The 25,909-nt window shown below is 32.8% G+C and overlaps 2 protein-coding genes across 2 annotated transcripts in view; one reads left to right on the top strand and one right to left on the bottom strand.

Annotated features, from left to right (window-relative positions):
- Positions 1 to 22,188, bottom strand: part of LOC135832148 (uncharacterized) — a 231,847-nt gene extending 209,659 nt beyond the window's left edge. Inside the window, exon 1 of the mRNA XM_065345184.1 lies at positions 21,943 to 22,188. The gene's annotated coding sequence lies outside the window, so the exon portion shown is untranslated. The remainder of the gene's footprint in view (positions 1 to 21,942) is intronic.
- A 1,772-nt stretch (positions 22,189 to 23,960) lies between these two features.
- LOC135832145 (sn-1-specific diacylglycerol lipase ABHD11-like) lies at positions 23,961 to 25,835 on the top strand. The gene is made up of 7 exons (XM_065345180.1): positions 23,961 to 24,118; positions 24,197 to 24,392; positions 24,467 to 24,629; positions 24,693 to 24,866; positions 24,949 to 25,122; positions 25,246 to 25,430; positions 25,511 to 25,835. Exons 2-7 carry the CDS (start codon positions 24,268 to 24,270, stop codon positions 25,650 to 25,652), a joined length of 963 nt encoding a protein of 320 aa, XP_065201252.1. The 5' UTR covers positions 23,961 to 24,118; positions 24,197 to 24,267; the 3' UTR covers positions 25,653 to 25,835.
- The last annotated feature ends 74 nt before the right edge of the window (positions 25,836 to 25,909 follow it).

Below are 25,909 nucleotides of genomic sequence, written 5' to 3'. Positions count from 1 at the left end.
ACGTTACCATACCATAAGTTAAGGGGAGATTCATTAAACATAATTAATTTCTTAATTCAAGAAGTTACGTACCTACTACCTACGGCATAGGTAGGTATAACAAATTCATGCTACATGTTCCAAAGCCAGATTTACCTACCTGGTTGAACAAAATTATAAACTACAAATAGATAGGTAACGATTATGAAAAACACACAAAGAAAAAGGTACTACTTAATGTGTTTTTTATCAAAGATTTTTTAAACTTTTTGTGACAACTACTGCAGCTTCGACGTTTCTTTTCGCGAGTTTCATTTCAAATGAAAAATTGATCTCGCATAAGTATGCATATATATGTACTAATACATCATAGATTAATAGATAAGCAAGAACCTAACACAGAAGAATTCTCTGTATAGGTACTTGGATTTAACTGCAGGGCAATAATGAAGAAAAGACCTACCTACCAAAAAGTTGTTATTTCCACCGCCGAAATCGATTCGAGACATGGGAAACAATACCTACCTACCTATTTCTCAATCCATTCGTTTTCTTAATTGTCCTTTCGTTTATACTTATTCAGACAATTTAACGCTTTGGTGGCAGATGAAATAACGATTATTTCCTGTTTTAAATAATAGCTTTCTATTGGAAGATTTACCGGACAAGTAAGCATAAGTAGCTACAACCTAGATAGTTTCGAACCGATTAAATTTTATTGTATACTTACTTACAAAAATATTGAATAGGTACAGTGAATGACTGAATGTGATAACCGTAGTAATGTTAAAATGCGCGTGAATTCCTGGAATGGAAGTTACCGGCTCATTTTTGTAATTTTCCATATGAAAAGTTGTCCAACAAACAGAACAACATGAAAAACAAAAGAAAAAACAAAACATTTTTTCAAATTTTGGATGGAAGGGGGAAGGGTTTAATATTATTACGATTATTTATTTTCACTAGGTCGGTAGGTAGGTAAGTAGGTAGGAACTTTAAAAAATTTCGATTTTTTTTCTATTCAAAATTTTCAAATGTCTAGATCTTTTCCTTAAATCTATCATCACTTTGGGAGAAAATTGTTAAAAATTAAAATTTCCAAAATGAGGAAAGAATGAATGGAAAATCTAAAAGTTTGATTCAAAATTATAGAAAAACAAGGAGTAATCTCAAAATTTTTGTCCAATGATTAAAAAATGGAAAAAAGTAAGTTCGGTCAACTGCCCTAAATTCGGACACTAGCGTTTTTTTCAATTTCAATGATAGAAAATAATACATGAAAGTATAAGAATCAAACACATTCTTGGTTTTCTTATTGCTTAGATCATGGGCCGTCTCTCTGATACAAAAGTTTTCATCTTTGCCATTCGTTTGACCAAATTCCAGTGAAAAAGTTACGTAGTACATTATGCCTAAGTAGGTACATATATGTATGTAGGCATTAAATTACCTACATAAATAATGAGGTATACCTATGTATTGGTAAAACATTTTCTTATGATATCTTCTCATGCATAGAAGATGATGAATATTGGAATCTTCTAAAGTAGTGTTTTTCAACTCTTTATAAACTCAATCGAATAATTATTCAAAATTTACTCAATCGGCTCGAATATGGAAATTTTACATTAATAATGAATCGGTTTTCTGATGAAAAAAATAAATGCATCCATCCAGATTTCAATAAACTTGAATGCAAAACGAAAGAAAAAGTTATATGTTACATTTCTATACCATCGTATTGAAAACAACTTTCATGAACTTCCGTAATAGGTAGATAGGTTAGTAGATATACTACCTACTAAACAAAAACTCTTGACGGAAAGAAAATCCAAGAGAAACAAATTTAAACAGGAAAAAGTTACAGTTCTTATTAGAAGTTCCAACTTTACAACCTGATTAAAATGTATACCATTAAACTGAGAAAATGATTAAATAGTACCTACCTATCCATCTGAGTCGACTCAATGTATACAACCCATCATTTTAGTTTAGATATATGTAGGTACCTATAAATGTAGAGTAAAAAGGAAAACAATGTCTATCACGAACTTTAAATTTCTTTTCACAGCAGAGTAAGTACGTATAGCCCATAATGAATCCGTCATCATGTCTGACAATAAACAACAACGGACAAAATACCTATCATTTAAATGTTTCAAAAGAATACCTTACACATCATAACTAGACCTATTAAAATAGGAAATAACTGGGAAAAGCTTATGTGTGATTTTATGGAAAGATTCAATGTATGTAGCCGTATACCTATACATTTTTTTAATGAATCTGTCTGCAGTCCCTTCGATTTCGAAGATAGACCATACCTATGTAAAATTTCTTTCATACAAGGATACCATGTATGTATATTTAGACATTTGAAACGTTCTGTGTATAACATCAATAGTATAGATAAATAATGAAATCAATGAAGTGAACTAAAAAATTGAATATTGAGAAAAAGTGCATCCATTAACGTATGTAAGTAGATACTCGTATGTAGATACAGTACCATTCATTATGCACACTGCACGAGTAGGAGGAATGCAATGACACCAAAATATACATAGATTAGGTACCAAACGAAATGAATTTATAAAATTAAATTATTTTATTTAGGCACCTTGGCACCTACTTTAATTAAAATATAAGTAACCGGTATTTTTTGACAAATTAAAAACTTACGTGTCACTTCATACATTTTTTTTTTTTACTGATTATATAGATCACTATCAAAATACCTACTAATATAATATGCTCGTAAATAAAAATTACAAATTTTTATAGATGGGTAGGCCCTGATTTTTCAAAGGAGCTTTCAGGGTATAGCGAAACTTCTCACAACTTTTCAACTTTCCATCGCAAACATTTAAGACAACTTTACTGTCAAATTGCTTTTAGCGAAATCGCAAATTTTCTCAAATTAAACTTTTTGCCCAAATAATTCAAAGTTAAAAAATTGGCTACTAATCGTTATTGGTAGATATTGTTTCCACTATTTAACTAAGTAACTAGCAATGTAGCCAGAGTCAAGATACCTATACTGATACCTGAACGACATAGTCCACAGCGTTTCACATGATTGAACTAGACTTTCATGCGTATTATTCACGTCTTTTTTAACGTAGGTAGGTAGGTAGGTAGGTAGGTAGGTAGGTAGGTAGGTAGGTAGGTAGTAGGTACTTACATACATATCTGAAAACCAAGTTTAGGTTTTTGATATTTTCTTAAATTTATATTTATCAATCATTGAATTGTGGATCTGGATCACTGATATGACATGAACATTCTTTTTTTTTATAATCGAAAAATTAGACTGAGGTTAAGACTTGAGGCAGAAAATAAAAGAAATTGAGTACAAAAATTCTGCTAGCAATAGTGATAAAAGGAAAATCAAAGATGAAATAAAATCTCACATACACATTGAGAATTGTCTAGTTTGAGCTCAAAACGTCGAGAAATCTCAAAATTTTCCACACCCCCCCCCCCACCATTTTATCCAAAGTTGGGCCTACCGCAATAGCTATATTCAAAATGCTTGCTTTTTCGAGGGTGCTTCATCTAGGTACCTATAAGTACGAAGAAAATATTTAAAAAAACCGACCGACAGTTCACTGAGTTCGTAAACTGAAAAATCTAGGTAAACTTTGCAATTGAGTATATAGGTAGGATGTTTACATGATCAATCAAAAATGAACGAATTTTTGTGAGCTCCAAGTAGGTACTGTTTTCAATTAATATCTAGGTGATGAAATAAAACAGCTATTTTACCAAGTGAACACTTTGGTCAAAGGAGTAAGTGGCTATCTGATACCAACACCAACCACCTACACGGCCTACACCGTCATTAACCGACATAAAACCACGTGCATGCATAATTCAAACTATGCCACAGCCACACGCCGACAAGAAATTGATCATATTTCACATTGGTCTGTTCTTCGAGCTTTTACTTTAAAAAGAAAAAAAAATTGCCTTGAAATAAGCTCATAAACCGATTTATTGGTATAAGATTTAAAGGGGGGGAAACATCCACACTGACGGAATTTTTATTAGGTTGTTAGCGTTCCCAACAAGAACTTACCTTGAAATCGTTAAATCTCTGTAGCTCAGTTTGGCGATTTAATGAAGTTGTTTCCTCAATTTTAACTCCCGAGTGTAAAATCGATTTGAATAAATATTGTCTGGAGTTGATGCAACCATACTTCTCTTTTTTTTTCGATATCGTATGTATTGCGAGAAATGTGTCGTAGTAATGTATCTTATTACCTAACCATAACACAACGTGGTAAAGCTCATCGCTTCAATATAAAGTCGTTAAGTATGCAACGCAACGCTGTAATGATACCGTGTATAGGTAGACCGACCTATAGGTATGAAAGGAAAATATAAATAATTCAATTTTTATTTTAATTTCATTTTTGCGGAAAGAAAAATCAAATCTACATACCTACCAAATACCTGTCCTACCTACTTCAGTACCTATAGGTATATTCCGTAATTCATACCATAGAATTTTCATCCTCTATCCGATGTTTGCTTAAAATGATAGTAAGGACAAATTATATTATTTAGGGTACCTACCTACTTAACAATATCAATATCTATCCGACGATATCTGATTTTATACCTATTTATTTTATAACTTAATAATCATGAGCATTTACTTAGATATATAACTTTTGTGATCGCCAGGAACTGAATGATTCGTGGGTTTATATACAATTCAAATGCATTAATAAGCTCTAATTCAAAAACTCAATTTCCTTGCAAATAAAGAGTTGAAATACGTATTTTGAATTTGTTATAGGTACTTATTCGCATATCTGTAAAAATGAATCAGCTGCATATAAAAATTGAATTTCGTTAGTGTTTATTTTTTTAGTTCAGTTACCTACAGGGCTGGTTTCCTACAGGGTGTTTCAGAGTAGAAGGAAGGTAGATATTTTACTCGGAAACCAATAACCATGCAATATTTCGTAAGTTGATGTACCTACCTAAGTAAGTTTGTTTCCCTGTGGAACGCAAAGGCTCTACACAATTTTTAAACAAAAATCATTACTGGGTAAATAGATATGTTTAAGTAAAGTATCTATGGTACATATCTATGTATCTGAGTAAATATGATTCATATACGTGTAAGTAAATTAATCATGTTTCACATGTACTTCAATGAATATTGTACTTTCATCCTAGGTTCGGCTTTCGCTATTTTAAAACCGCAAGAAACAAACACTTTTTCTATTCTACACTTATTACGATACTAGAAAAATACTTAACTAGCGTACGAGCAGACATTTCTCTTAATATAGCCGGATTTCAAGTCAAAATGTTCTATATTTTTCGTATCAACACACTCTATCCATAGTGTTTTTTTACGTGAAGGATTAAACGACTGATTAAAACCGTCCACCAGTTATTAACAGAAATGTCCAAGTTGTCAGTAAGTAAGTATGTGTTAGGTTTTTTTATCATTTATTTTTTTTTCTTACAGCTTCATCTAAATTACTACAATATATTATCTAACATTCTGGCAATGACAAGGCTCTTCAGTAAAATAAATGAACAAATTTGTCCTTTAATCTTTTAGGTAGAGAAATAGAAAAAAAAAATAACAAAAATACAAAAGAGCAATCGTGATGAGCTTCTTTTTAAAGGTTCTGCAGACGGATGCAAGTGACATGTCTGCGTAGAAAAGTATAAAACAACAATTTTCATTTCGAGATACCTACCCAACACATTCTATTAGAAACCTGTATGAGGTCGACTAACCATTTTATCAGAATGAAAATTTTTACTGCAAATTCTGTGCATTCTAAATGAGAGTGCAATAAGTAGATATTTTTTTCTGGAGAATTTCTTGGTTTTTGTTTTAAAGCATTGTTTATTTTTATTTAGAAATTATATTCAATAAAGAAATGTTCGATTTCATATTAGGACGTGCGTTATGCGTACCTAACTAAGTAATCTTTTAATTATCTTACTGGGTGCGCTAGGTAGGTATCTAATATTATTCAAGTAAATGTCATTTTCTTTCATCTTTCCGAGGATAGATTTATTTACGAACAAAAATTTTCGAAATGTTGAAAATGTTGGCCCAAATTAAAGAAATTTTGAATACCATTGTGATTGTCATTCCTCTCCTCCTGCTCTTGAAACATGATTTTGAAAGGTATTTTAATCAATTCTGATTTCTAAACTGCTTTCAAACAGAGTTATTTTTTTAAAGATAATTTTTCAAAAAATCTCTTCATCTGCACAATTTGTTAATTTGTTATTTTGAGCTTTTGCATGAAGGTGAGTTTTTGTGGCCTTCTCGCATCAGTTTATTCCCCTATAATAATCAAATTTTTCCAAATTCGTTTTAAAAATCAGACTTAATTTTAAAAGAAATTATCCGGTTATTACTCATTTTAATTCCATTTATTTTTATTTTTTTGCTTATTCTTTAAAAATCAAAATTAAACCGAAAAAAAGAAAAAAAATTGAGGAGTAGAAAGGAAAGAATGGGGCGAGAAAAGAAAGGAGGGAGAGTTGGAGAAACAATCGGCACGGCGCGGCGCGGTGGAAGGAAAGGCGTCACACTTTCTCGTCAAATATAGTCGTACACATTGTGATCGTCGTTCGTAAAGCATAGGTAATGATACCCACGTATTTACGGCAAACTGAGTAGGCAACTTATTTCGCATCATTTTTTATTCACGATTTTTTATTAAAATAGGTAGTTAGGTACACGCTACACACATAGGTACATAGATAGATTTCCGGGCTCTTAATATTATTTCAGTGAAAAATAACGAAGTTCATTTTTAGTAATTCGAAGAGCTTGTACAAATCGTTTATTTAAGTACTTACCTACAATTTTTTTCACGTCATCAAGTACCCAGCTACCTACACATTGAATTTTCAACAATAAATAAATAAATAAATAAATAGATATAATAAAAAAAACTGTCGGTCGAATTTAGCGAAAAGTTTTAGAATAGATGCCTTGTCAAATTACAACATAATGTAGAAGATCTCTTCGGGCATACGTGGCAATCATTTTCGATTTTTGATTGAAATGAAAGCGTGTTCGAACGAATTTTAAATAGATGCTTCGCTCACCTACTTTGATGAATTCTAAAATAATTATATAGCTATAAGTACGTATCTTAGTATTAGCAATCATATTTTCCGCACATTTTCCCTTTCCAGGAGCTCCAAAAACATTACACGTACGAATTACTTATTATTCTAACCATGAGAAAACAATAATGATCCTATCTCTCTTAATAGGTTGGTACTCCCACTGGTGGGAAAAAATAATTGATGATTACCCCTCATCACCTCGCACATATGTACAAACGTAATTCAATGTGGAATATAGGTATGTATTCGGTTTCTTTATTTACAAAACAAGGGTTGAAAATCATTGCCATATAAACGTAAATATAGTGTACAGCGTTTCCATTCCTACCCACTGAAAGATCAACAAATTCCAATAAATCAAATTAACCTCTAATAAACTCAAATGTTACGCGCCAAATCATCGTATTGTTTTCATGTATGTATCAAGGACAATTGAATTTTGAAAGGCAATTAAGTTACTCGAATTATTCAGAAACAAAACACACCAACAAAAGCAAAGTTGAATGGAGTTGAACTGAATGAATGAAAGAAGTTGATAAAACGAGAGAACTCTAGCATGATTATTAGAACTTCTACTATAGGCCACATGTAGGTGTAGGTAGATATCCCCTATACCTATACAACATGAATAGAAACGATGTTAGTTTAACGCTTCATTAATTACTAATTGAACCCATTCAACGGAAATACACACTTATACCTAGTTGTACATATCAATGATAATGCCCATCTCAGAATATCATTTCTTTCAAATAGGTACGCGTAAAAGCTTAGATAGGCTTTCCATAAAATTCGTAACCATACCTTATGTAATAAAAAAGTTGGCCAACCTTTTAATATGGGCTTTAAACTGTCAATGGTCAAAAAATCTAAAATCAAATTGTATGATCTACTCTGGCTGAAAATTTGCATTATCCCCCAGATTTTGGTAAGTACCTACTGATGTATAAGCTGGTTCGTACCTTGAGTAGACTTCATCCATGATGGATTTTAAAATTTTTGAAAATGAACCTTAAAACCTACGATTAAAACATAAAATTTCTCCTCGTTTGTGTATTGGAATTTACTTTTCATCTATCGCGCTGAGTTAATCTCATTCTCTAAATAAAATAGCTATTTTATCTCATTAAATAATTAACATTTTCCAGCCATCTCGATAAAATGAATTGAAAAAAAATTTAATGAGCGAGATTTAAAGTTTTATTTTATATCGACAATATTAGGTATTTGAATTTTTTTAAAAATCGCTTCCGTTTGATTCTAAAAAGATTTTTTTCTCATTCGAAGAACACGAATTGGTTTACCGAGCAGATTTAATTAAATAATTCCTTTTTTTTTCAGCGAAGCTTATAAAGCAAACAAAAAATTAATTTGATCCTTCATAATTACGGAGAAAATTTTCACTTCTTTTTCATTCCTTCAGTTTCGCTTCCCCCTTCGAATTGATTACAATTAAACATTAATTTCAACGTAGAAAGATCTCGAATGAACATGAAAAAAATGGCTAAAACTTGAGAATTCTTTAATCTTACTTTTTATCAGCCTTCGGCATAATTCGAGTGAAAAAATCTTCAAAAAGAATTTAATTAGCTGGTATGCGTATAATACGCCTTTTGAATCGTTCGTCCAGATTTCATAAAATATATTTTGTAGATATTCATCTGATGTTCTAATTACGTATAATTTTTTTCTGTGTTCTACATATTGAATATTTTGGTTCTCTTCCTCCTAGGTATCCATTTAATTTTTTACGTTTTTTCCAATGGTTTTCATAAAATATACGAGAAAATTTTGATTTTTGCGACCTTCCTTCCATTTTTAATTCTTAGTAGAAAATCGATGCCTAATTGCCCAATTATACCTACTATCCCTAATGAGCATAAACTGCACGTACTTATATCATCTCGTGTTCCACTTGAAGAACTTGGTAGGTACCTAGGTAATTTACTGGTGGGTAAAACGATGTAAAGAAAATAAATTTGCTTCATGATAGTAGGTACTAGGTAGGTAATACGCGAATTACGAGTTTGATTTCTTTGACCTTTCCAAATGGAACACCCAGTACGACTGAGAGGGAGGCGCTACAAAAAATGAATCTGATTTATGTTAAATAATGGGAAAGTAGTAAAAATATGCATTCGGTATTTCATCAGGAGAAACTCAGTAAGTGAATAATATGTAACCTACAAATACGAGTAGATAGAGCAATAGAGGTACCCGATCTCTAAACGACGATGCAGATACACAAACATGCAACGAAGTTCAAACTATTTAATGCGTATTGGCATAACTTTGTAGGTAGGTACCTCTACCTATTATCTTTGTATGACACAACTAAATCGCGTTCCGTGTCAATTTATTGTATGTACCTATCTACTTACCCGTAAAGTTTGTCGTTATTATTGCATTCTGTATTTCGCAATTACCTACTAAGATCTCGCATTAAATTCGCTATCTCTTGGGATTTGTTACATATTTAAATTATTCGCCTCGCGATGAGATATAAATTCCCGTTTTATCAATTAATGATGAAAAATGAAACAAAATTACCAATAGAATTGTGTTTTGAACAGTCACAACTCGTACCTACCTACCTACCTACCTGCCTACCTATCTACCTACAAAGTAGAATATTTTTTCTATTATCAAATAAAATAATCTTTGATTACTCAAGCAGGGTATATTAAGTTTTTCGTTTTATTGAAAATATTCAAAAATCGATCGCGTCCGTTAAAATTTTCTTTTCAATCTTAAAAGAAATATTCGCTCAACTTTATTGGAAAATGATAAGGCCTCTTCAAAATTTTTATTTCAGAGACATGTAACATAGGTAGGTAGGAAGGTAGGAAGGTACGTTATTTGAAAATTCCCCAAAAAGACGCGATGGAAGGAAATTTTTCAAGCATAGCATGGGTACCTGTATTTCTGCACCAACGTCGCCAATTTCTATATTTCTTTCACTTCAAAGCGTTAACTTAATATTTCGCTCATAAAGTCTCAGAACAGATTACATTTTCGCATGAAGTAAGTAAAAGTGTGAAATAAGCGTTAATTTTCATGGTAATCATGGTAAAGAAACGAAGATGGTAAAAAAAATTGCATAACACGCTGTCGCAAATAGAAATTTACGGTTTTTGATTATGCAACTTTAATCGCATTTATTATCTATAGGGCTTTGTACCTGCTCGAAATTGCGAGCAATAAATTTGGTTTTTAGAACGTTAAAAACAAAATAAGTAAACGAAACTGAGCATTGGAAAAATAATAAAATTTTAAATAAGTAAATAGGTACGCGTTTTCTCAAAATGAAACTGCACCTATTTTTATTCTCTATCAACATTTTATATATAGGTACCTACTTAATAACTCATCTATAAGACACTTTCGGAAACCAATATTCACGATGAGCAGGAATAATTGAGATTTTCGTACAGTAATGACAACCTACTTCCAAATTCCAATTTTTACAATGTTTATCCTCCGGTTAAGCGTCCCAACAGCTGATTAAAATACTTATAAATGGTTCGCTCATTCGATACAAAAAATTAATAGGTAACTCGGCATCACTTGTTCGCCAGTTAAATTATATCCTGTCATGAAATTAATCTGTTGATGTAGGTAGAGTAAAGTAACAATATAGGTAGGTACAACGATAATGAGTAGCTCGATGATGGCCACGGAAACCAAGCAAAATGTGTCATTAATTAAAAGCTACCTAACCAGATAAAATACAAATAGCTAGGTATCTCAGCGTCGCAATATTTATTTCATTCAAAATAACAAAACTACAGGATTAAGTTTCATTATCCATCGCCATCACGATAAATCAACAAAGACTAGGAATGCAAAAGGCTAAAAAAAAAATCGTTGCTCAATGCTCGGCATTATCTACCTAAATTTGCAAGGTTTTTTTCTTCTTTTATTCTTTTCTTTTTTTTTTTTTCAAATTTTACAACGTAACTTAGATAAGAATGTACGTTGTATACCTACACCTACACGGTATAGGTCTACGGAGGGATAATATTTTTTATATTTATTTATACTATTTTATTGTGATGAAGGTGAAAATTATGGATCATTTTCTTGGCCATTATCGCTCGTAAAAACGTTACGCGAGATTTTATTCATGTACTTTATACTTACATATCTATGCTGAGAAGTAAAAGAATAGAGAGATTTTTTCAAATAGGTGCCAGCAATTATTCAATTTTTTATTTATTTTCTTCGCTTTGTATCAAGTTTGAAGAAAATACCATCTTCTCGAGCTTTCAAATACTTTTAAATGTAAAGATAACGCCAAATTGGACTCGTACTAACACTGATGTTGATACTGTTCACAAGTTATAAATTGTGGCTTTATGTTACTCCCATATACCTACTGTAGTATGTACTATGTAGGTCTAGATACCTACCTACGTAGTAAGTATAACCATAACTATGATGGTCCGTATCTGTATACGGTTGTATCTTATCGCTGCATTGTTTCTCCCGTATAAAAATACTTGCTATATAATACCACAAAACTTCAGGTTGCTTGGGAGTTCATAAATTATTGTTTCTTTGCATCGATGGACAGAGTACGTAATATCAATACCTCAACAAAACCATTAATTTAATAATAATAATTTAAAAGAAAGAATAGGTACCTACAGCCTACAGGAGAAAACTTTAAGTTTTCAAATTTTGATTTTTAAATTTCTGTAGGTACGTACTAGGTATGTTGACATTTTCGAGAAATATGTAGATATTTCAATAATGAAAAAATTACCTACCTAATTAAAAATTGATAATAATCTAAACGAGAAAGATAATAAGCGATGAAATATACTTATATGTACGTACCTAAGTATCTAATCATTATTTTATAGGCATATGGGGAACGCGAGAACAAATTACACTATAGGCAACAGCAAAAATAAGCATTTGGGTTGAAAATGGGCTTAATCGATGGTCTAGACCCTAAAATAAAAAACAGAGTGGGATTTTGCAGTCAGGGAAGATAGCCAAAGTTGCAAAAATGGCTGTTTTTGCCTTACTTCAAGAATTCCTAGCGACGTCCGTATTGTTTTGCGAAAACCCGCAAGGTCACTTTCGGATTCTATGAACTTTCTTAAGCAAACTAATTTCCCCTATTTTTTATTTTACAAGTTTCCAGCGCATACGAAGATTTTTGTTTGCAGTATTTTGAATGTGGGAAAAAATATCTAGGCTCCAATGCAGTAATCGGCCTTCAATCAAGGTTCATGGACCCCTGGAGGTGCATGTTGTAGAATTTTTTTTCTCAATTTCAGAGCATTTGATAGTCAACAGTAAACAACTAGACATTCGTCAACTTTGTACAGACCTATATAATTTAGTGAAGCCACATGAATGAAATTGAAGTTCAAATTGAATTTTTCGTGTTTCAAATATTTAAGAAGAAAAATTAATCGTAGTTACGCGCTTGAAACTTTGAAAATCAAAAATTGGAAAATTAGTTCCCTTAAAAAAGTGCGTAGAATTCGAAAATGACTTTTGTTTTTTTCGCAAAACAATACGGATGTCGCTATGGAATTTTGAAGTGGTGCAAAAACAGCCATTTTCGCAACTTTGACTATCTCTCCTGACCACAAAAACAACTCAAATTTCAAAAACTCACTCTGTTTTTTGTTTTAGAGTCTAATAAACTAGGTATCGATTAAGTAAAAAGATTTTAATTGTTGCCCAATGTCATCTGTTGGCTATTGTAAGCCTATAACTACATACTTTGCTATTTGCGTATAGACTGCTAAATTTTTCGTGTAATTTTTGTCTTTCTCAGATTTAATTCGCTGTACAAAAAGTTTCTTATTTATGTTTTTGTTCTCTTACATTTACGTTTAATAAAGCCGATGTTCATTTCGCGCCATGTTTGCACGCTTAATCATTAACCCAAGTCAAAAACTTTAAAACTGTCGTATAATTTGAAAATGTGCTTATTTTTCAGCCTTATACATCGTTATGTAAATTACTTGGAAACGTTGACTTTGTTTAAAACTAATTTTTATACTTATACTCGATGAAATTAAAGAAAAATTAAATAAATTTTAACAAAATGAATACAGCAGAAAAAACCAGTTTCAAAATAATTTTTACGTTAGGTGACTTTCGAAAAGAAATCCTTAATTAATTAAAAAATGTTAATTCGGATATTTTTGCTGTTTTTAATTATCCGTTCGTTATCGGTAAAGAACAATTGGAACCTTCGGTATTCTATTTATTCAACAGCTCAAAAAAATTCCTTCGTGCAAACTGTTTCCTACCTAACCTTTTTTTTCGCACTACTGTATCGCGCATACTTACCGTACTTAAGTACCTACACCCACTATAACCGTTCTGTCGAATAAATTTTCAATTCCAATTAAATTTGCGAGAATTTCACTGCTCATGCGGATCATTAATATTCTTTTCATAGCGTAGAAGCATTTTTCTTTATTTAGGTATTGTTTTTTTGTCAAGTGCTTCTTCACGTTCGCATTAAAAATTTCCATCTCGAAAAAAATCATCTGATGAGACGTAAACACGTACCTACCTATTACCTATTTGAATTTTTTATTTCCAAAAAATTCTCCTACTATAGTACCTTTACCTATCTAAGCTTGAAAGTGCTCCCGATGCAATGAAATTTTACTCGTATAAAATACACATCACATAGGTACCTATATACCTTTTAGACTTTATAGGCAATTAATAATCTTATTTCGTTATATAGGAATACTAATCCGCGACAAATGGATCTAATTCATTCCATCAATTTTGATCAACGCCGATTTTAAAAGTAGTGGTACCAAGTGAAAAACTTGATAGTGTCATGTGTTGAATAGTTGCCTTACCTAATAGAAATGAATTAATAGTGTAAGTACTAAGTACGTATGTACGAAGACCTGCCATACTTTGTTTTTTTATTTCTCATTTACTTTCACTTTATTCGCCTACCCTACCTGTAGTATATTACCTACCTATACAATAATCAAAATTCTGTTTCGTAAATTGCATAAATTTACAACCTACGTACATACAACAAGGTGTGCAAAAATATCGAGTATCCCAAAGAAAGCTTTTCATTAAAAATATAGGCTAGCAACTTGAAATAGATGCATATGATTGGTGGAATGTTATTATCTCAGTTCAACAACCAATCATGAGCTACCATTATTACCATTCGCTGTAACCAGCCGAAACGTTAAGCAAAAAACTTTTTTGGGGGAACTCGATATTTCTGCGCACCCTGTACCTAGTACCTAGTACCTACCTACCCTTGTGTCTGTAGGTAAATTTTCTACACGATTGATGTCGGATCCCGAAAAGTGAAATTTACACCTACACTACATTTTAAAGCTATGCTAATTTGGAGCTTAGGAGAATAAAACAATCTTTTTTCTCAACTCTTTTATACTAAAATATTTATACTAACCCAATCATCGTACCTATTTAAAAAAAAAAGAACAGAAAAAAGTAGAAGATCCGTTAAAATAAAATTTCTACGATAAATTGGATCAGTCACTTCGCTTTGATAAAATCTCTCTTTCAAAAAGAAACCTATCTATAGGCCTAAATTTTTTTAAAAGACAGATTTATTTCTTGCGAGTAAAATGACCTTAAATATTATACAGCGTGTCCTCTCTAGATATATACTCGTACCTAATTTTACCGTAAACAATTACAGAAGTGTAGAATAAAAAGTGAGTAGGTGACGCAATTTTCGTCATTTCGTGAGAAATTGAATTCTCAAACATTTGGTAATTAGTTACTTAGGTATTATCATTTTTGAAGCGAAGTCCGTCGCGTCGAGGGCATTGTTTTAGCCGAGCTACACTTTTGCGAATTTTTATTACGTAGGTAGGTATTTTACGAAACACCCCCTTTGAAAAATTTTATTCAAGCAGATGAATTTAAAATATGATGGCATAATTTGTGTCATATGCACTTAGTATATACTTTCTTAATTATGTAATGAAGTTTTTTCAACCGACAGTGTAGATTAGATGCTTGTCTTTTAAACTTATAACTTTACGATGCTTACAGGCTTTCAAAAACTTTAGTCCAAGACTTTTGAATATTCATAACACTCTAGAATTTGAAACACGGAGCTTTGTTTTTATACATCACATATCCACGCAATTTAATTGTTTATTGTCTGTCATTAATGACGCGTTATTAAACAAAAGTTTTAAGGTGATATTAACACGTGCTTTGTATCAAGCGTGAAATACCTAATCCCTGCTGTAGTCTATATAATGTTGATACGTATTACGTACGTTCAACTTTGGAAGAAAACTGCATGATAGTTTCCTATCTCTACAGCGAAACAAAAGCACGTACCTACTACCTAGTACCTCTACTCTACTTTACCTATCTGATGTATTTGTGTAAATAGATCTGGACTTGAAGTTAATCGCGCTGATGGTATTTTTAGTATTGCATATTAAAACTACGTAGGTACCTATCTAAATGCGGTTCGAGCTTTAATGTGTTACCTGGCTATAATAAATGAATCGAGTAGATTTTTTTTCAATTAGCTATTATATAGCTACGAGGCTCGGCTGAAAAGAAATGCACATTGCGCTCTGGTGGAGAGCCTAATTCACATAATAAGCTGAGTGAGTGCTCATTTTGTAGCCTGAAGTCTGAGGAACACGATGGTGTATTCAGTTTTTTGATACAATTAATAGAAAAAAATTTGAACGAATCCGAAGCATACCGAGAAAAATGTCTCTGTGCACGTTGGATAAACCTCGTACATTGTGATCTGGTAGCGTGATTAATGCTTGTATCAAGCCGCGTGTGCACTCATTTTGTAGTCTAAGGTATCAGGAACACGGTGGTATATTCAGTTTTTCTGATCGGCGTGTACAAAAAATTTTAAACGAATTCAAAGTCTCACGGTGTAGTTTGGTGAGTTTGAATTTTCTCTTAAAAAACTCCTTAATCACTTCGGATGCGTACAAAATTGTTCCAATAAGTCTTACAAAAAAATTGAATACACCACCTTATTCCTGAGACTTCAGGCTACAAAATGAGCACAAACACGGCTTGATTCAAGAATTTGGCTCGTTGCTAGAGCGCAAACTTCACTGGTCTACCCAAGAAAGACTTGAAAAATATTATTTGGTCAGTTCGAACCTCTCCAAAAAATTTTCTGTGAGTCATATAGAAAAACTAAGCACATGTCCGTATTCCTGAGACTTCAGGCTACAAAATGAGCACAAACACGACTTGATTCAAGAATTATACTCACCCCGAGAACGCTCATTGCATTGCACTATGTCACTTGGTTCATCTCAAACGTGCACCAAAGCAGAAACTACGTGACGCTTCGGACTCGTTCAAAATTTTTTCTATTCATCGTATCAAAAAACTGAATACACCATCGTGTTCCTCAGACTTCAGGCTACAAAATGAGCACTCACTCAGTTTATTATGTGAATTAGGCTCTCCACCAGAGCGCAATGTGCATTTCTTTTCAGCCGAGCCTCGTATTAATATCTACGTCATACGTGTAGTTTATGAATTACAATGCAGTTGAGATATGTATGTAGTAAGTATATTATTGTACATAGGTACTTGTATTTACATGCCAGAAGTGATTTAATGAACAACTAAGTATTCCTTTTATGAACATATTCTCCCGGTGTGATTCTACATAAGTACCTAACTATCACCCGTAATACCAATCGGAATGCTATATATACATAGGGATCTGATCAAATCTAATAAAGTGAAACGTTATCAAACAGGAGCTCGATACAAGAATGAAAATAATTCATCACTCACGACATACACAATTAGGTATTGCAATTTGTTGTTCGTTACAATTAGGCTACGTAAGTACCTGCCTACATTACCTACCTATGTCCTCGGTAACGTTCTTGATTGCAAAAAAGCAACTCTTGTCGAAGATTTATGAACCACGTTGAAAATTTAAAACACCAGTATTTTCAAAGTAAACATTGTAAACCTAATTTAGGATGTTGAAAATCTAGATTCCGATTCAAATTGTGTTTTCGTATGAATATTTTATAAACCTTTTCACTTTTCTTCGAGTCTTCTACCTCTTTTTCTCTGCATTGTTTTGAATGAAATGTCACCCGATCTACATGTTGAAAATTAACCTTTTTTCTTTTTTTTTTCTCGTACGTATGTATAACCTTATTTCATCGACTTTTTAAAAAAATTTGAGATACTTACGTACAGAGAGACTATTCAAAGCTAGAGAGAGCAGTAGTTTAAAATTTTATGTACAAAATAAAAGTAGGTATAAGTATAGTCCCGTACCAATTGGGTAAGCTGTTTTATGTTCATCTTTAATTATACCTACTGTGTCGGTTGAGTAGAGCTACCTACACATTCATATTTGATACCTATACTTATTAATAATATGCAAGTTGAAATTCATTTCTGGGAACTAAATGTAATGATATCAACCACTATTTCAAGGTAAATGACTTCTCTTTCAACATACTTAGGTAAAGTAGGATACCCATGAAAATACTAACGGAAATACGTATCAAGATGGAAACCGATATAATGCGCTAGGGAAAATTAACAATTAAAACTTGAAAACGTTGTTGCGCAAAATTTGCCAAGTGATTATGTTATTCTTGGATAGTACCTATATATACCTAATACATAATAAACTGAATATCCGCAAAATCGTGTAAAAATTTGAAATGGAGAAACGTTAAACTTGGATTTAAAAAAATATGTAGGTAGTAGGTACATATTCGTAGTAGCATAAGTATGTAATATGTTTTTACTCACGAAAGTGTGTACCTATTAGCTCCTAGCTCTTTTCATTAACTCCTACTCAAATTTGGATCGTGATATATAGGTAGTTTTGGAAGACGTTGTGAAATATAAACCGGACACTTTGAATACTTAGTTCCTTTAGGTAGGTACCTAGTTCTCTTCGTGGTGGTAAAAAGAGATATTTTAAAGAAAAAATTCATAATTTAGATATTTCACTTCATTTATTTCAATGAGTGACTATTACTCATACGGGCAAAATTACGAAATTAATACCTAAAGGGTTTCAAAGCATCACTCCTCAATTCCTCAGAGAACGCTAAAAATCATTCCATTTTACTCAGAAAAATTTGTATCTTCTTTCTCGAAAAATTCAGCATTCAAGATCCATATTGTGAGATTGGGATTGTATTTTTACCAAACGAATACTTCAAGATCAGAATAAAACCACATTTGTAAAAGAGCCACGCAGATTGGAAATACTTAACGCGCAGGAAAACCCCGCGACATATTCATTTAATTTTTCAATTTAAGAAATCCCAGATGAATTTTTCCAAGCTAATCGCCTGCAACGTAACAATATAGGCAACTTATAAGGCGTAAAATACAGCTCCGAGTCGTCGCCTCGCCTTTTGGTCCCTGCTAAATAGGTAGAGGTACATTACATAATATATGTATGTACCTAAGCTGTAAATTGTGGTACCTATCGGGGATGGGGGACGTAAAGATTTTATAAGTGCGTGGACTACGGACGTAAAAACATCGTACTCACATAAGTATAGGTACCTACTAGGTAGGCATCTCTACGAGAATAAAATTCAAAGGTACCTATAAGGTTTCAACAAAGTAAACACTATATTCGCATAGGTAGGTACCTGTATATATGTAGCATAACACGTTACGTAATACTTTCAATAAGTTTCTGAATCACTGAAACATGAATGCAAGCAGCTCCTAGGCACACATATTCTCAAAAATGTGTTTTAAATCACTTTTGTAAATCCTGACTTTTAATTCGCCCGCATATGTGTTCGTATGTGATAATCTGTAGTGAGTGCAAAGTTGTTGTTTGTTTGCCAAAACTTATTTTCTGGAAATTTATGAAACTTAAAACTTTTATCTCGCGATGACAGTAGTAAATTAACGCGAAATTTAATTTCATGTTTAACGATTTCTCGTTGTATAGTAGCGGTTATTTAAATTCATCTAGGTACGCCGCTAAACCACGGTTAAAAGCTCGGAATAATCATATCTGATGTCTTTATTATATCTACTTAGCAGAGAGAAATTCTGTTTAGAATTGTGCAGTTAGACTGACTACCACGCGCCGGAAACAGTTAACAAAAGGGCGAGGGTGTAAACTGTAAATGCAGACAAAAATAAGAGAAATAATCGAATGACTGAACCAGACTTATCTACAAATAAATATGTATTAAAATTTACACTAGAACTACCCAAAAGTATAAACCCAGCAAAAGCTCGAATTCTTTGTGAGATGGATAACGATTCAACCACCATCCACCACCACGACATTTCCAGCGAAACATGACACTAAAACTGAAATTAGTATGATGAAAATTATATCTGTAGGTACCTAGACCTACATGGGTAGTCTTTCAAATGGTACCTATACTCGTACTACACACAGCCCATTAGACATCAACTTCCACGAAGTAATGTGCCAAAAGGTATGTTGGTACCTTGGTAGCTAGGTACTAGGCAGGTACCTACATACTTCTGTCAATCATTACGAGAAGTTTCATCAATGTACGTACCTACTCGTAGAAGGATATAGGTACCTACAACTTGAATTTAAAAAATCAACCGAAAAAATCAGTCGGTCACTTTGTAAATTATTATTAGGTATGCTTTTTAAATTTTAAATAATTTTTATATGGTTCGATTAAATAATGTAGGTATATACTTGCATCGAATCGAATACATTCGTAATAAATCTAAATAGGACGTATCATATAGATATACCGACAGCTATTCGAAGTTCAATATTTGATTTTTTTATTCAGAAATATTCTTTTCTTGATACACGCTACGAAACTGTAGAATATCTGTCGTTCGATAACGTGCGAAACTCATTGATATTACGCGACTGTTTCTTTTCATCTCAGTGAGACGAAAAGAACGCTTTTTCGTCTCACTGAGATGAAAAGAACGCACGAACGCATCAAGTACGAGTACGTCGAGTACGAAAACCGAACGTTATCAGTTTCATCGAGAAACGGAGAGGCGAGTACGTAACACAGACTTCTCACTCACTCTGACTCGAAATTTGTCTAAATAATCAAAATATAACACCCATTATGATTAATTAGTGTGTTATTCGTGATAATTATTCTTTTCTGTGTTCTTTTTGCTTTATTTGAAATTACTTTAAACTTATTTTATGCGGTGATCGAGTTCATTTGAATTCATTTTGTTTGTGAAGATAGATAGCTAATTGTATGTATCATGGGTGAAACGAAGACTTCGGATGTTGAATTGAAAAAATTTGTCTAAATAATCTAAATATAACACCCATTATGATTAATTAGTGTGTTGTTCGTGATAATTATTCTTTTCCGTGTTCTTTTTGCTTTATTTGAAATTACTTCAAACTTATTTTATACGGTGATCGAGTTCATTTGATTTAACCAATTCATTGTTTGTGAAGATCGATAGCTAATTGTATGTATCATGGGTGAAACGAAGACTTCGGATGTTGAATTGAACATTTCTCCAACATACATAATTCTTTCAAGAATAAGACGTACGCAAGAATTGTTTTGATTATTTTGTAGGTGTGATATTGATAAAGATTGTATACCTAACTACAAAAACTCGAATAAGGTAACTCTAAGTACATACATTAGTTCGCCTTGAACTGAAGAAAGCTTCATAAAATGAAAGGATATAAATCTAGCTGTGATCCTTATTTTATTTTACGAGTATTAGTATTTCAAATTGATCTCCGCAGCCGAAGTTTTCGTTTCATCATGATACAAATACTTACTTACTTCAGAAATACGGCGAAAAAAACACCAAAAAGATTACAATTATCTTGAACTACACATCAAATCAATCAGTCAAAGTTCTGTCTGTTCAATATTATTTTTATTAATTCCTAATTTCCTGTGAAAATATGAATTTCAACGTTTATATTCTACTTTCGTAGCGTATATCAAGAAAAATATCTTACAATGTAGGAGGCGAGTGTGAACATTTCTGTCTCGCCTCCTATATAGTAATATACTATATTTACGAGATGCCGCGCGGTTATATATAGGTATACCATTTCTTTGTATTTACTTATGCTTGGATCGTTACTTTAATAAAACCATCAATTCAAAAGTCATCGTAGGCATGTGTATCCGTAAGCACTTGAATACTTACTTATGCGATATACATAGGTACGTGCCAACATTTATAGGTTATAGGTACCTACATATATGCGTAAGAGATTCAGTCAGATTTTCAATCATTTCTTTTTGCGAAACAAATTTAATTTCCGGTCTTGTGAAATTTGATTCATCTCGAACATCAAGTATGTAACCGTAATAAGGATTCAAAAGTAACATTTGAACATTTCAAAGAAAATATTCATGAATATTTTCTTTCGGAAATATTCATGAATATTTCAGTGAGAAAATAATCTTTCACAAACGATTTCAACGCAGGAAGGAAACAAATACCGGGAAAACACGCTTCTGTTAATTTCTGATCGTTACATAAAATTTGAAGAATCTGTACAGGTAAGTAGGTATACAAAGCCCTAAGGCCGTAAGTAAATTTTACGCGGAAGATTTGCCTCATGTGCTAAGATTTGGAACTGACTTATTTGATATACTTTTTCTTACACGTTTTGAAGACTGCATCAGGCAAATACGTACCTTTTATTAGACAGATACGTAATTCGGATTTCCTGAGTCTAAGACAGAAATTATGGGAGGTTACCTAAGTCGTCGGTACTTTTATTTCAAAAATTATGGAAACACGAAACAAATTGAAGCAACGCGTCGATATAAAAATTAAAATTTGCCAACAGCTTTTGAAAAAATGCTGCGGAGGTATTCTTACCTTAAAAGATGAATTCGGAAAATCTTATCATCGCGTTAAGAACGATAACGGAACCGAAAAATTCACATTGAAAATTCAAACGAACAAATCGGAAAATTCAAAATAATAATCCTTAAGGATTAATGTCGATAAGAAACCGATTCGTCACACTTAAAATTCCCGGCATTTCGAATTTCGAAGCAGACGTTCGAGTTACGAAAAAAGATCGCGTTTCAGAAGCAAGCGCCGCAACTTCAACCCTGCGTAATTGCGAAACAGCAACTGAATTTCAGCTCATCGTGCTTTCAATTTTTACCAACACGCCGGTTTTAAACGTGCATGCGTTTTTAGTTAACTCACGTGAGTGTTAGATATTATCACCTGTGTTTATACATCTCGCTTGAAGATGATAAAAATGCCAAAAACGTTTACATATTGAATTCGCGAATATAATTTACCTATTACCTATCAATGGCTATGTATTGTATATGTACCTGCAGAAACGTGATATTAGGTAACGTGCGTACTTATTAGAAATCTGTGCGGCCTTACCGCGGCACTTATACCAGCTTACCTGTATGGTCCTGCAGTACATCTACATACATATATACGAGTAGGTACCTCCTATGTTTATTATTTATTTTGTAAAAAGGCAGTTACTGGCTATTCGTGAATCCAACAATCGACGACTATCATCACGATTTAAAACTGTACAGCTTTCGCGTTTAATCCCATACAAAATGAGGTACCTACATACGAGGAAATCCATGTGAGGTGACTCGTGACTTGGCACACAAATTCATTAAAAATTGAGTTTCATCTGATTGGTCAATTCAATGGACTCACTGTATACCCTTTTCAGACAAAAGCAACAGCGATTCAATTTTAAGCGAACGTGAATTTGCAAATAGACATACTTATTTTGCGCAAAAGTCAATCGATGTCGATTAAAGACACATGCAGGCTTTGTTCAATTCAGATTCAGGACTCACTTATTTTAGCTTCAATACCTTTCCATGGAAATATAAATACCTACCTACTGTGCTTACTGCAATATGTTCAATCGACAAAAATATACCTACATGATCACGCATTAAAAAAGTAATTTTTATGCTAAGAACTGCATATGTAGGTATTGTTGAGAGAAAAAGGTTGTAAGTGATGAATACTGATGAAGAATTGAGCAGTTTTTTCTGAAAATCCATCTTCCATCTCGAGGACCCTCATAATTTTTTATACCATTATCAGGGAAATTTTATCCTCTTTTCAATTGTGTAATTTTTTTCAAGATCCGCAATCGCGATGCTGCTTTTTAAAAAAGGAACTTTGGGCGGAAAATTACTTGGGAGGAAATGGAAAAGGTTGCAAGTAGGGTGGACCGAGAGGTAGACTAAGAAATAAATTTTAATTTTTTTTAAATCAAAATCCATCCATATGTCGAGGACGTCCAGAAATGTTGCGATTCTCATCTCAGGCTAAAAGAATTGCGATTCTCAAAAGTGCGATTCTGTAAATTTTTGTAACAGTATCGCCTATTTAAGCATTGAGGGCGATTCCTTCTTTTTTTTTTTTTAATTTCAAAAACAATCTTAGGTACCTAGTACCTACCTATACATATGTATTGAGGAAATAAGTAAACCGGCCAAATAAAAACATTTCATATTACTTTTTATTTTATTTAATGATGGAACTATTAATTAGAGCAAAATTAAAGAAATCAATTGAAAAATTTTTCATTCTCTTGGCTAAACCTTAAAAATGTGGGAGCCCGGAGTCGCACCCGCAATTCAGAAAATCCGCGAATTGGGGTTTCGCGAATCGCGATATCTACATTCGATGAGAGAACCCAAGAACCGCGGTTCTTACTACACAAAAATAATTTTTTTCTGCTAATCGATGGCTTATCAAATTATCATCTTCAATATCAATATTAAAGTTCTTACAAAATTCCCTATAAATCCTCTCATTTTTACTGAAAACTGAAAAGTCGAAAGCGTGAAAGATGCCTAACGGGTTGGGTGCGCTATCTGTAGTTGCCGAACCTTGTTGCAGCTTTCTGTTGTGGTGTGGTCGCCGTGGGTCGCCCGAACCTCGAACCCGAACGAAAAGCGAAAACTAAAAAAAAAAAAAACAAGTAATCGTAATCACCTACAGTGATTACACTACAGCCGCCGATCGGTCAATCTACGTTGCTTGGGTAAGTGTGTTAAAAATATATGTATTATATCTTGTAGTTTTGTAAAAAAAAATAACCATTCTTATTGTTTATTGGCAGCTTCTGACTCGAATTGCTCGAATACTCATTTCAATTCTATAATTCAAAGTGTTTACCTACTGTTCAAATCAATGCTGAAAGTCAAGTTCCACGATGCTACCAAACTTTCGCCAGCTGAGGTGTTGCTTTATTTTTGTACCGTTCAGAAATCAAAGTTCAACTTCCATCACAGAAATTATTCCAAAGCATCTGAAAAGTTAGTACATTACCATTTCTTGTTTACTTATCCATTCGTCAACAATTTCGATAAAATTATTTGTATTTTTCTAGGTTGAAACCTGTAAAGGTAGCTTACTCTTCGTACGAGACAACTGATAAAACTCAGCTCGATGACAAAGTTAGGAATCCAGCGATAATTATGCACGGGCTTCTGGGTTCGAAAAACAATTGGAACTCTCTGTCTAAAACAATACATAGTAGAACTCAACATAAAGTGAGTTTCATTGCCCCTCTAACATCGATGAAGTAATGTTCTTATCTACAATTTGATTCTCAGGTGATCGCTATCGATGCTCGAAATCATGGAGATAGTCCCCATACTCCCGAATTTACTTATCCTCATTTAGTAGAAGATATTCATCGCTTAATGAAGGATCTGAGTATTCCTAGGATTAACGCCATCGGTCATAGCTTAGGTGGAAGAACAATGATGTATTTCGCTTTAAAATACGTAATACGAATTTTCCAAGTATTTCATTGAAAAAAAAAATCATAAGTATCACTTATTCAATCTATTTGTGCGTTTATTACAGCCTCATCTCGTGAACTCCCTCGTAGTAGTTGATATATCACCGATTCGAACATCTCCGGCAATTTTAGAAATGAATCAGTTGTTTAATGCCATGCTCATGGTGAAGCTAAAGGATAATATTCCATTATCAAAAGCTAGAAAAGACGTTGACGCCCAATTAGCGGAAGTCATACCTGTATGAAGTATACTTATTTGTGAAGTATGAATTAGATCATTTGAATTCGTATTCGAAAATGTTGAAAATTTACACGGAGTGATTTTAATTTTATCTGTATTATCAATTATTTAATTTTTATAGGATGTATATATACGTCAATTTCTACTGACAAATTTGGTTGAACTTGAAGGCGGTACCTACAAATGGCGCGTTAATTTAGAATCATTAATGACTAATTTTTCGGCCGTGGTGAATTTCAAACCCCCTCAAACAACGTATAAAGGGCCGGTTTTATTTATTGGCGGTTCAAAATCGTCATATTTAAGGTTTGAGAATCTTTACACATAATTACAAAAGCTAGAGTGTGAATTATGTTTTTTTTACGATTATACCTTTTTATTTTTAGGTCTGAAGATCACAAGGACATACAAAAAATTTTCCCACGAGCAGAATTCAAATATGTAGACGGCGCAGGACACTGGGTTCACTCGGAAAAACCAGCTGAATTTTTGGATCTAGTCTGCGATTTCTTGAAAAAAAATGCGTGAATAATTATCGTTACTGTAGCAAATTTACAATACCCGAGACTTGAGAGTGTTACAGTATTTGCTCTTCGTACTGTTTGCCCTTCCTTTTTCATTTTGTTTTTACTTGTCTGCAGTTTCTTTTTGTTAAATTCATATTTTGAATATGTGTTAGATAAATAATTACATTAAATTGTATTGTTTTTATGCTTGTTATTTTACGTCGAGGATTTTTTTTAAAATTTGGCGAAGTCGCCGGCCGACGTTAATCGATCCATGAA

The sequence above is a fragment of the Planococcus citri genome, chromosome 1 (genome assembly GCF_950023065.1).
Source record: "Planococcus citri chromosome 1, ihPlaCitr1.1, whole genome shotgun sequence".
In the NCBI taxonomy this organism is placed as follows: Eukaryota; Metazoa; Arthropoda; class Insecta; order Hemiptera; family Pseudococcidae; genus Planococcus; species Planococcus citri.
The sequence above is the reverse complement of the archived record's forward strand: the minus strand, read 5'-3'. Positions and strand labels throughout refer to the sequence as shown.